Genomic DNA, 13,750 nt, shown 5'->3' on the forward strand with positions numbered 1-13,750 from the left:
AATAACCGTCAATGGGCATTTGCCAGAGGAAATTACAACATAATCCCCTTCTCCAATCATCTCAGTAATTGACAGATTCACATATATTATAAATTTGTTTTATTTGTCAAAAGCATATCTTCTAAATTTATATGTATCTCAGATTTTGGTCAATGACCCGCATATTTTATTGTAGATCTTTTCATCGAGATTCTTTTTTTAGAAATTGTTAAAAAACAATTTTACAATCTTTTTTCTTCATTCTTCTCCATTTGATTTTCCTTACCTATATTTTTAATAAAGATTTTATTTCAGTTCATATTCATCATCTATTACTACCTCATTACTGTCATTAATTTTATAATAACAATCACCAAAAATATTTTCATGATCACCCTGATCATGATCATTATTACCAGCAATATCATCATTATCAATATCATGGTCATGTCACCATTTATCATATCTATCATTTGTTTAAGTATTGGTTAAGTTACCTTAGAAATTAGAACATAATTTCCATTGCAAAGACTTTCTCCATGATAAGGAACGTAACCATCTAATTGGTTTTAGTTGGACAGATAGATATGACAGCATCAGCACTGCTTCTAATAATTTTATCAGCTGTCCTATGCCATCAGTTGTCTTTAAAGTTAAAGTTCATTTTATTAGGTCAAGGTTGTCAAGTTATTAAAGACAGTACATCATTGGTGTTACAAGTAAGCATTTTTAAATTAAGTAAATGAACCGTATGACTTCTTCAAAAAACAATTTAGGGAAAGGTGACAGTCTGTTAACAATTACACAAATTCAAATAATTCCCTGATTATTAATAATTGTTTCAGAGATTAAAAAAATATCCTCAGACTCAGAACCACCCCCTTCCAGTGTTCCAGCAAACAAGCCAAAGCCATGAATATGAAAAAAAAATGCATTTTTAATGCATAAATCATTAATTGTATGTATAAAGCCTTTAAATGCTCAACTATTCAAATAGTATATGGGATAACAATGTGTTTCTCCATGAATAGTGAAAGTGCAAAATATTCTTTCTTGTTGTGTTTCCACTGCATCTTGCCTTTAAAAGATAGACAGAGGAGTGTAGGATAGATCAGATCAGCGAGTGTCATTCAAACACTTTACCTTGCAAAGGCTGTTATCTTGTAACTTCAGACTTCATCACAATTCCCTGAAACTTCAGGTCATTCACATTAATAACTTCCTTCGCAATACAAAAAAAGTGAACAATAAAAAGAGAAGGGCCTTGTATACAGTAAAATATAGACTGTAACCAGAGCATACAAGAGGAATGTAATACCAAATCTGTATTCAACATAGGTGCCAATAAGCGATTACAACAGTGTGAGTGATATAATAGATAACCCCCCCCCCCCAAGAAAAAATCCTTTAGGTTTACTCATCAAATCTATGCAAGTCATTTAAAACATTGCTGAGCAACAACTCCACTGCTCCTAATTTAGATATAGATTATTTAGGTATTCCATGTTTACTTCAAATCAAAACAGCCATGTTTCTGAATATACCTAATAATCTATCCTAACTCTAATATTCATGAAAAATAAATCCAGGAATTAGCTCAAACATTGACTGGGAAAAACCATTCTCCAAAAGTTATCTATGACAACCTATGTAATAAGTTCTGCTTGTGTGAATGGCAACATAAGAGGTCTTCCATGCCTGCAATCAGCAGCAGCAGCAGCAGCTACCACCACCATAGCCTGTGGGTCTCATCTGTTGGAACGCATAGCTAATTATCAGATCTATTGATGATGATAGCAAGAGATACTTGGAGGGACACTTAAAGGTGGTAACCTTGATTTCTATTCTTAGATCTACTTCCAAGGAGGTGGTTTCATGCACAGTTCAGAGTGAGTTAATAGTGGTCATAACACAGATGCATTTGATCCAAATTGAAAGGAAATTGTATCTTTTAATAATCTTTCAATCCACATTTTGTCATCTCAAGGAGCTGGAAGCTCCTTGGTCATCTCATTCTCCTCTTCTCCAACTCCTCTCCTTTCATGTCTTCTTGCTTAAAGCCCGGCTCTTTATATTCATATACCTCTGTCTATGTCCATCAATCTCTCGCTCTTTCTTTATCTCTATCTATCTCTCTCTTTCGTTCTTTCTATTTTAAATGTCTCTAAGTCTTGTTTTATCCATCTTCCTCTCTCTCTATTTCTCTCTTCCTCTCTATATATTCTCTCTTACCCTCTCTCTCTCTCCATAATGGCATATCATTCTATATTATCCTCTCCCATTCCATCACAGCAACAAGAACCATGCATGCCCTACAAATCTCAAATATTTCTAACTTTCTTCTACAAAATTCTCTCCCTTTTAATATCATTTTGTACTTTCCCATTGACATCACTGGATGTATCTCCATACAATGTTTGCCCTCTTCTACTCCCTTCCTCTTTATCAATTCATCATTCAATATTCCTGGGTTTGTTTTTTTCTCTGATTCTGCCAACAACAACCAAACAGTAACTCTAAAGTTTTACAACAGTGCACAGACCGGGGTTAATGTGGAGCACAGGGAAATAAGAGGGTCAGGGATCACCAGGCAACTCCACCACCACCACCACTACTACCAAAAAGGAAACCTTTGTCTACCAGCTGGTAAAATGGATGCAGTCATTTACCCCTGATGGAGCAAGATTTTGAATGTTTGATATCCTTTTAATGATGGTATGAGGGGGTTGCGGATAGTTCCTAAATATCTCGGTCCCTGTGATCGATGGGATGGTAACCATCAGCTGCCATGAGGAGGATGTCTATGTTCATATGATTGCAAGTAGGAAATTGATCATGCCCCCGTAATCGGAAAACAGACCATTAACTTCTAAAGGTTCAATGTTCAAGTTTATTGTAAGCATCGGGATATTGAAATAAAATGACAAGAGGTGTGGGGGTCAGTGTACTTGTGAAGGAGTACAGCATCATACCTGATTTTTGTTCCCAAATTTGGTGATTTGCAAGAGCACATTGTCTGGAAGATGATTCACATACTTTAGTTAAACAAAAGAAAAAATAAACATTCCCTCTGAAAAGAGAAAACACAACAACATACCGTAACTTCCTGCTTCAACCTTTTACCCTTTTTTGTGCTTTCATACCTCTCAAAGTTTCAAACTTTAATATTTACTATTATACATTTGAAAATTACATATCAGTTTAGAATGAGGAAAAATGTTATCACGAAACTACCAATCAGCTGCAAGTGATATGCTTTCTACTGGTAAAAAATATGCACAATGACTTTATACTTCACAAATAATCACACACAGACAGACACCAAAACTGCTACAAACACTGCATCACTGTTTTAAAAACTGTTACAAAACATGTATAACACCACTACCTAAGAAATACTCTACCCTTCTAAGTACTGAGTAAATTCAAAAGCACAGCCTCATATGTTTTCAGTGGAGCTGGAATATTTCCTGACATAAAATTTGAATATCATTTCTTATTCTGAAAGATAAAAGGATTTTTCTTCTTGAAATTTGCTATTTCTGCTGCTAAAGACACTGCCATACTTTTGAAAATTAGTTTTTTTCTGTTTTCCTCATAATATCTATTCCTTTTCCCCCTTCTTTCCTTATTTCTTGAAAGTTTTGACTTTCCAATGTAAACATATCACAGTCATTAAAAATCAAATGTCTTAACCTTTTTTCTTGTTTTCTGAAGAATATTTTTTCAAGTTGAATACATTTTCTTGTTCGATAGTTTCACATCCACAATTATTATTCAGTACACCAATAAACATGGAGAATGCAATGAATTATATGAAAGTTTTCTTTCCTACCTTTGGGTCAGCCTCCTTGAAGCTTGCATCATCTTCATCCACTTCAAAGTACATCTCAGCTGATGTGATGGACAGTGTTCCCTTGACAACAACGCATGGTGCAATCATCTGAGATGATGTTGTATAAACCACAGGACCTTTAAACAAAAACAGAGTTTGTTTATTAAATTTTATTTCATTTTTGTTTGATCGTCCTATTTTGAAACGTTCTTATCCATTCATGTATCAAATTGTTTGATTATTTATTTCTTTCATTTATTCATTCATTCATTTCTTTATCAAATCATATATTCATTTAGATAGTCTGATATCAAGTTATTTAGTTGTATGTCTCACTATTGATATTTGATTACTTATTCATCTATTATTTATTTGTTATTTGTTAGTTATTCTGTTTTTATTTATAAAATCCATCTATTTTTTCCTCCTAATTTATATACAAACTTGTGATACTTTATTGATCCCATTAATTTATCTGAATATCTAAACAAGACCAAATGAATATTCATTTAGTCATGTTCCTTTACAGACAGTTGAAAATGTAAGTATGTAATATCCAATGATAAGAAAAAAAATGTAAATAGTTCTTCTAAAATCATTGATAAGAAATGGCTACATATAATAGGCACATTGCACAAACGCCTAGATAAATGCTATAACACTCTTATTATGAAAATTATAACTATGTCATTAATACAATTTAAATGAAAGAGAGAGAAATAATATGAGATGCAGCTAAATGATGATATGTTATTAGGAAAAAAGAGAAAAGGATCAGGGAACAAATTCTACAAAAACTGACTTTCTTCATACAATTTCAGAACCTTGAGTTTTGCCTCAATTCAACCAACTCGTTGAATCAAAGAAATGCATTAAAATGAATATTACTTTCAAATTATACTTGAATAGATTCTACACTGAATTTACACAGAAGTCACTTCTCATTATCGTTGATATGAAGAATATCACAATTCACTGAGGATACAACATATTACTTCGTCTTAAATGCATGGGATATGTATGTATGACGATGCTGTCTGCTTATTTAGATACCATTTCAGCATTTCTCCCCCTTCCAAAGAAGCCCCAACACTTTCTTCAGTTTACTTCTTAGGCACCATTTTCCCACTTTTCTGCCCCAATTTCCTTCTAAACTTCCTACATATTGGACATATGCCCTAATTGTTGCTTCCTCTGTGCTGAAATAGCCCACAATGACAACAGAACAACTTGAGATGCAAAAAGCTGTACACGCATCTTCAATTATTTTGTTACAAACATTTTGTTCAGAAAAAAACAACTTGTATATCTTATAGGCACTTTCTATCTAAGACAATTTTTATTATATAATATAGCAGAACCAGGCTCAATTCATTAAAATGCTACGATTTGACTCCTTTTTATCTTTATTTATTTTTTTTTATTCATTTAATCCTATACGGTGAATTTCTTTATTCTAAGTTATATTTATAAATTTCTGAATTGTAAATGGTGTCATTTTAAAAACAAATTTTAAAGTAATACAAAATAAAGAAAAGTTTATAGTACTGTTTTTATATGATTATTTGTCAAGATTAATCATGGTGATAACCACATAAAAAACTCAATTATAATCATACTTGACATATACAAGTATATTCACCTGGAATCTGCAACATAAAAGTAAAAGCTAAGAGTAGGCTACTTTTAATAATAACTCTCAGTATATGGCAGACCATAAGTGACATGCAATTGTATCTCCTTATGATAATGAGCTCATATTTTATCTTGTTTCTAGAAATGGGAGGCATTTCTCCATGATTAAAGATATGTAGATGGGGGGTAAAAGCCAGATTTCACAATGGAATAGGCAAAAATACCCCTCCCACCCCCCCCCCCAAAACTTGTTGATTGCAATAATGTCATCTTTGGAAAAGTATACAAGCACTCTGATTGACTCTTACAAGGATATACTACTAATCAAGAATCCATAATATATTCATTGATCTGGTGAAATTAAAGCAGGTCGATTGCTTTCATTGATTGGATATTATAAATCCATTTTCTGACAAAATGCCAAAATCCTATCAGCTTCTCAAATCCTCACTTGACCTCATGATGGAAATCGGTGATTAAGGATTAACGCCTATTTGCAACTGGGCTTTCCGTGATAAAGATGGTGAGGATAATAGTAGGATCCTCGCACATGCTCCGTAATGTCAAGACAAATTAAAGAAATCAAATTAGGGCCGTAGACATGGGTACACAACAAGTTATTCAAAGTCAACCCGATTAACTTGGCGGCAGAATGGGCCATCTTTTGAAGAGCAGAATGCCAAAATTCTTATGACGGCGTGACAGATAATAGCCTTTTCCATGTTCTTCCCTTGCATTTTATCATTTCAGCAACCCCCCCGGGGCAACTCTGTCACAAGCCCAAGTTCATGGGCATCCATTTCAATATCTGTTCAGTCTAATGTCCAGTTCTGACAGCCAAAAGATTATTCAACTGAAACTGATTACTGGTAAATATGTGGTCAAATTATCTGCCTTTGAATATAGAGATAGGTGGGCAAGATCATCTGAGCTTCACTTGTGATTCCACATGAATTTCTGTGTGTATCTTAAAAGTGTACAATATGTAGGCCCTCTTATATTACCACTCGTTATTATTCATCAAAATGAGCTCAAACTTCACATCATCTTATGCATGTCTTTGGTATGGTACTACTGTCCACACACAAGAATCTAAAACAAATCATAAAAATTACCTACATTGAGGTCTTTATGGGATGTACAAAAAACAGGGTATTGTAGAAACTGGCAGAGGATTCCAAAAACCCCTACCACTCCTCACACTACGCATACAAGATAGATTGGTAAGTCAATTTAATAGCATTTAATGTGTTGCTTGAGTGTATAAGTGTTCAGTCTTCACACAGAAGGGCTCAACATGAATTCTTCTTCTATTTCTCGCCTTCTCAAGACGATACAAAAAATATGAACTATTGACAATGGAGACCTTTAAGACCATATAAAAGTAAACTTGGATTTATTTTAGTAGATTGTGACAAGTTGAAGGGACTTGTGATTTTCTCCTCTAATCATATTTTATATTGCTATTAGTCACCATCAGGGGAAAAAGGTAGCATTATAATCACTTTCAGTATTGGAGCAGATGGATTAAAAGTCCTTACCATACATCATAATGACTTCACTTTTTCTGGCCAATTCGACCCCCCCCCCCCCCCATTATAGTATTTTACAAATATTAACAATTTTCTGATTGATTGTCCATTATGTTAAATCTTTCACCTATTTCCTTCCTGCTTTTTTCCCTTTACTTGTAAAACAACTTCCCATTTGGGCTGCAGTCTGTTTTAGGAATAAATCCATAATTGCATGATTATTGGATAACAAACTGCTGCCCGCATTATTGTACAGCTTTTTTAAAGACAAAAATCACTAAACCTTTAAATTTTATCATTCTTCCCTCCTTTACAGTTGTGGATAATTTCTGAATCATTCACAAACACAATATTGTATCAATTTGTGAGAACAATATCAGTGACCACATTTTTGCTTTGTGTTGAGAAGAGGTGAATGCCAATCTTTAAAAAAAAAAATTCCATCTTTATTCTCAAGAGGGTAATCTATTTGGAAACATTCCTGGCCAGTCTTCAAATTTGGCAGAAATTGAATGTGATTGTATCTGCCAGCATCTTTAATAGAAGGTGGGATGAGGGGATTAAACTAATAAGGAAGTATTTGTACGTGTAATGGATACTTCTTCATAGAATATCAAATCAAATACATAGAAAAGTACACTGACCTATGGTATCTTCAAAATTTAAGTGTCATGTTAACTAAAACTATCTTTGCTCAAAGAAAAAAACCTGTCAATTTTTATTTATTCCAACGATTAAGATATGCACCACTCTTGCGGATTTCATGAAACTGGGATAAAATTTATATCCTATATGTAAGTATAAACATACATATTTATTTCCTCCAAAATGGGTTAATACATCTACACGGCCACAAAAACTCTGGTTTACAAAAAAAAAATATTTGATAGTACTAAATTACTGCAAAGTTAATGTACATTTAAAGGGAACTTTTATACTATTAGTCATTATAAAGGATCTTCCTCATAGAAATCAATGTAAAAAATTAGAAGTCAATCCTCATTTGTAATTAGTCTAATGAAAGGGAAAATCTTAGTGTCAAGTTTACTGCATTGTTGACCAAATGTACCTATCCTTATAATAATAATCATGATAATAATAGATTTGTAGTCCGCAGAAACTCTTGATTTAAATATATATTCAACTGCACTATATAAGACTCCTAAAAAGTTTGTTATTATTAAAGTAAATTACAAGACAGTCTCGTATAGGAAGAATCCATTCATCTTCACAGGCTGGTGAAATCAAGTAAGAAATCCAGCTTTACCAGAAGAAAACAATTTACACTCTATGGCCAGAATTCACAAAGGTACATTAATTTGAACCACAGATTGTTGATTTCACAATATGATTGCACTTTTATTCATTGCACACACTGAATAAGGTCTTGGAATGTTAGGAAATGAATCAAGTCTATTGTGAATGTTTCTTTTATAGCCAAAGGCTAAATTTAATCCTTAAAAACATGGTTTCCTACTCTGGTGAGCAGGACACTTCTGAGTTCAAAATCCTTCCAAGTTGTTTCACCAGCAGATATTTGTTTTGTGGATGGCAAATAACAATTTTTTTGGATATAGGTAAGTATAGTGCAGTGTTTTAAGTTTGATTTCAAAACCTTTGTCTAACCAAACAAACTCGCATTAATCAAGCACCCTTTCATTACATTAAAGCACAATCACTATTGGACCTTTCCTTCAGTATATGCGCTAAAAGCACAATTTTACAAAAAGTTTGCAGAAACCATGCTTTGAATTTGAACCAACCTTTTTAAATACTGTCTTTCTGCAATATTTTGATAAAGACTTCCTAAAACTGATTTGTTAATTTATACATCCTTATCTTATAAAAGGACAGAGCTACTATACACTACACATGCAAGCAAACTGAAAAACATATAGGGTAACAATAGACAATACAATATGACCAAACAATTGAATTCACACAGTACCTTGAATAATGAATCAAGGATTTTGAAGAATAAAAAAAACATACAATTCAGTTTTCTTTTAGATTCATCACACTACAGTAAATAAAGTGTACAATTAAAAACTGATTAATATATCAAAGTGAAAGATTATAAGCATTTACGTTGTTTGAACACTGTGTGCAAGAATACCTGACTCTGATATGGGTAAAAGTACATATATTTAGGTATACAGAGTAATAGTACAAACTGAATGTATATTAGAACCTATCTAAAGCTTTGGCAAAAGTTCAATGTTTTGAATTACTGTACATCAGAATATAGTTCTAAGATTTCAATGTTATTATGTAGGGGCCATTAAATTCTGTTTCATCAAGTGAATCTTTTTGAAAATTGTATTCGACCACTAAACATGATTTTTTTTTCCAACGAAGACCTTCCCTCCTTCTAACAATAATATGAATAATGCATTTATGTATATCAGAAAGCTATGTGCAAAGATTATATCCTGATTTTATTTGTGCGATGAATTTGATTGCATACCCCTCAATTTCTGCCAATTTTCGATTAACATGATTTTTTTCATTCTCTATTTCCTATTCAATATCCCAAATTGGATTTTCTTTTTTTTTCATGTTTTTCCCCTTTAACTGTATGTGTGTGAACTTTGATGTAAAAGTGAATTGCAAGATTTCATTGTACTGCCTATGTTACTTTTCTTTGTAATAGCTGCTATCTAATACATTTTTAATTAGCAATTACTGTACTACTGTATGTATTCTTGATATCCTCTGGGCTGTCTTACCATGTCTTTTATTCAATAAGCCTAACTGAATTGAATTCAATTTAACTCAATGCCTGAAATGTGGTCTTAAACCAAAATGACTCCAAAATCCCTTTATATTTCAACATTTCAGCTGTTAATTTAACCTATAAATTTAATCTGACAATTAATTCACACAAAGAAAATACCGGTATATATTCTTAAGATTAACCAAAACTGAATATATGCTTTGCAAGACAATACTTTACATGTGGAAAGAAAACAGTAACAAATTCTTACAAAATTTGCATTTACTTGAAACAGAGAGATAAATATAGGCTGCAGCCATAACAATGGTTGAATACAATAAGAAAAACAATAAGGAAACTGCAAAAACAGCATTATCCAAATCCCCCTGCAGGACTTGATGAAAATACAATGATAATCCTTTTTATCCATCCCTTTGCCAACCAGCAGAAAAAATACTTTCTGAGTCCGAAGCATTACATTTCATACTTTCAATGCAATTCATTTTGCTTATAATATATTCTATAGTTGGTCAAATTAATTCAATTGAAAATTAAAAAGTAATTATTTTATTTCTTTTTGATGGGGGAGGGAGGGGACCTCATCCTATTAAAGTGATAAGAAAAAATAAGAAGTCTCGTCTTCCATCTTAATCAAGTTTGTTATCCACTGCCAACATGTATGAAAGTTTGATATTGAGCTTGCAGTGCTCAGTCTTCTGTGGTATTTTAACAGTTAATGTAGTTAAGGTGAGAAGAGTAGCAAGCCAGTTCCTCAGATAGAACATGGTGTTATTTTTTAGGTGTGGGTTTTCATTTTCCATTGTTATAATTATTATTTCCCCCATTATCATTTTTATTGACTCTTGTTTCTTTTGTATTTGCAGACTCTTGGCTGTGATTCATATAATGCTGTTACTCCTTGAGGTCATGTATATGGCTCTTGAAACATGGGGAAAGAAATACTATGGATACACAAAGGCAGATAGGGTCCTGCAACAAAATGACAACAAAACAACTAAGCCATCATAAAGAAGTGTTCAACAGTCTCATCTTGAAAACAGCACAAGAAAACTACGAGAGAAACTTTCCCACATGGAACTGTCAAAATAATGTTACTAATGGTTCATGGTGATAATTTTCAAAGAGCACAATACTCTGTAAGCTCATAGAATGGAAATGACAAATAAGACATGTCTGGAGCCACAATTTACATAGCAGAGATAAGAAAGAATAGCCTATGCCAAAGACTGAAGTAAATGAATACAGTTTCCTGCAAAACTATGCTCTTACATACCACAAGAGGGCAGGCATAGTTAACAGCAAATCACCTGCCATATCGAAAAGGCAAATGTCCACAAACGCAAGCAACTATCTTGGATTATATAACACACATTAGGCTCGAGTATATAACACACAGCAAGCTCCTGGGAACAATAGACAAATATAAGAATTCAGAATTCACATGGTAACATTAGACTTCAGAGTACAAATAACAGGGTATATAAAAAGCAAAATCTCCTTTACAGATGAAGGAAGGAGAAACTAGTCTCCTACACAGACTCAAAATGAGAGCAGGTTGAGAAAACTGCATACATTTACACTCAGTATATAGCAACATAGTCTCAAGAATAGATTCAAAATGAAAGCAGATACTTAAACTCAAGAATAAATACTCAGACAAGCATCTTAATCACACTCGGCAAGAAAGTAGATACAAATCTCTAGAACAACTTTAAATTGAAAGAAGACACAAGGTAATACTCAGAGAGAAAGATATACATATGCTCTGAAAGAAAGCATAGACAAGTCTCAAAAGTAGACTTGAAATAAATTCAGATAACAATGCTGTACATAGACTCAAACTCAGCAATAAAGAAGAGACCACTATAATTAACAGACTCAAAATCAAAGAGGGTATTGAAGGAGATTCCTTTCCAGCTGTAAACATCATGCTTATAGAGGGCGACAAACAGATGTCAATCCTTGAATTCACCTTCTGCCAATTTGATACTGGCCGAGGGCTTGCTATCATGCATGATGCCCAACAATGGAGGGCGCTCTGCTCGTGATGGTGATGCTGCAAGGTCAGAATGATGGTGCGCGGTAAACAAAAAATAAAGAAAATATATATTGGAAACCAGCAAACTTACTTGATAATATTCCTAGATGGTATAGGATTCATGCAGCTAATGCATATAGTTTGCTCAATTTGAATGATGCATTTGACTTTGTATATGTCAAGGTATTGGAGAAAGTTATTTCTTTAAAAACAAAGCATTCAGATATATACATAATATAGATATGTATGTTACGTATGGGAGTATATAGAGTGACTTTATATTATTTTTATTGTAACAATGTCAAATTAAAATGTATCATGAGCTCCTTGACTTTGAATCCTATGTCATCAATATGAGGAAATATTCTAACAAATGGATGGCTGTCTGTACATGTACATATGGATGGTTGAATTCAAAAATCTTGTCGAGAAAAATGATTGATATCTTCATATTGAATATGTAACACCTAGCTTATTCAAACATGTGATTGATATCAAGAAAACATGGAGGTACAAAATTGCATGAAGAGGAATCAAAGATATGAGAACAGATGATAAACAAGAACCTAGAATATAAATGATGATGTTGCTGTCCCAGAAAAGAGAGATTTTGAATAATCAAATGTGGTCTGGTTTATAATGAGAAATGATGAAAGTGGAATGGATGATAGAGTGCATTGAATACATGATGCTGTGAATGGAATGTATGAAAGTGTGAATAGAACATAGTGTGAATGGTGAATGAGATGTTCAAATGTCTTAACAGCGATGTTTTAGTGTCAATAGAAAGGAAAATATGTGAATGGAGTGAATTCCAGAGTGAATAGAATGGAGTGAATGCCAGAGTGAATAGAATGGAAGAGAATGTGAAAGGGGTCATGGTTTTGAGAATTTTTATCAAATAAAAAGTATCCAATAAAAAGTTCAGGATCAAAAAGTAAATACAGAAATTAATTAAGAGATGATTACACCATAAATGTGTTGCATGACCATGTGAAAATAATGAATCATACTGCAAAAGAAATCTGATACTTTTGAAACTAAAAGACTTGTGAAAAAATGGATAAGAGTTGAAATAGAAACAACAAAAAATGAAATTTAAAAGGAGTATCAGATAGGAGAAATACTAAGTGTAATGTTAAGGTGGTTCGAACAGGACAAACCTTCAAGTTCATTCTCTAGTTCTGCATCTTCCTGTATACTAGTCTCATCTTCAGTAGTATCCTCAGAACCCTGTGAACCACGTTGCTTAGATGCTATCTGAGCATGGAGAGCTTGTTTAGCCTTCTCTACAACATCTTCAGGTTCTCCTAGAGGATGACAAATTCAAGACAAAGTGTTACAGACATACGGAATAGCATCAGCTGGGGCTTACATGTATTTACCCAGAATGCAAAATTTTTTATTATTTCATCACCTGGCTGACAGAGGAGCTTTACAATTTACGCATACATCAAATAAATTCCTGTTGGTCGGGCAGAAAGGCAACGGCTCTCTCACGCAATGGACATTTTGCAAAGCATGCGTTTGAGCCAACGCCCTCATACCAGCCACACAGGAATTGAAAACTGCAGTGCATGTGCAACCTGACGCCCTTATTTCAGCCAAATGACGATGTAATCATTTAATATAAATCTAATTGAATAAATAACACATCTGTAAAGTTTATTCTTCACAACGTTTCATACCACTTGTATGATGCCAGGGAACAAAAGGATCACAGTTTGCAGTAAAAAAAAATCATTTTCTACTAAAGATCGAATAGATATTGTAATTTTGCAAAATTTAACAATACATATTCACACGTTTTATCCAAAGAGACACATGTATGTGTATCAAGACTTATTTAAAATATATGAGCCTAATCAGAGGACCTTAAACACCACGGAGGACCGTCCTGCTTTGGTTTTATCTAAAAAAGGGAATAATAAATTGAGCTCTCTCTTGATTACTATCAAAAACAGATTAATAATTACCAATAAGTCAGAATGAAT

At 33.2% G+C, this 13,750-nt stretch overlaps 1 protein-coding gene across 1 annotated transcript in view; it reads right to left on the bottom strand.

The window, feature by feature from the left end:
• Positions 1-245: 245 nt before the first annotated feature.
• Positions 246-13,750, bottom strand: part of LOC129261517 (neurobeachin-like) — a 61,714-nt gene continuing 48,209 nt past the window's right edge. Inside the window, exons 37-38 of the mRNA XM_064099471.1 lie at positions 12,920-13,066; positions 246-3,951 (exon numbers count right to left, since the gene is read on the bottom strand). Of these exons, the coding sequence (XP_063955541.1) occupies positions 3,791-3,951; positions 12,920-13,066 (308 nt within the window). The 3' untranslated portion in view covers positions 246-3,790. The remainder of the gene's footprint in view (positions 3,952-12,919; positions 13,067-13,750) is intronic.

This window comes from Lytechinus pictus, chromosome 5 (assembly GCF_037042905.1).
Source record: "Lytechinus pictus isolate F3 Inbred chromosome 5, Lp3.0, whole genome shotgun sequence".
NCBI classification, from domain to species: domain Eukaryota; kingdom Metazoa; phylum Echinodermata; class Echinoidea; order Temnopleuroida; family Toxopneustidae; genus Lytechinus; species Lytechinus pictus.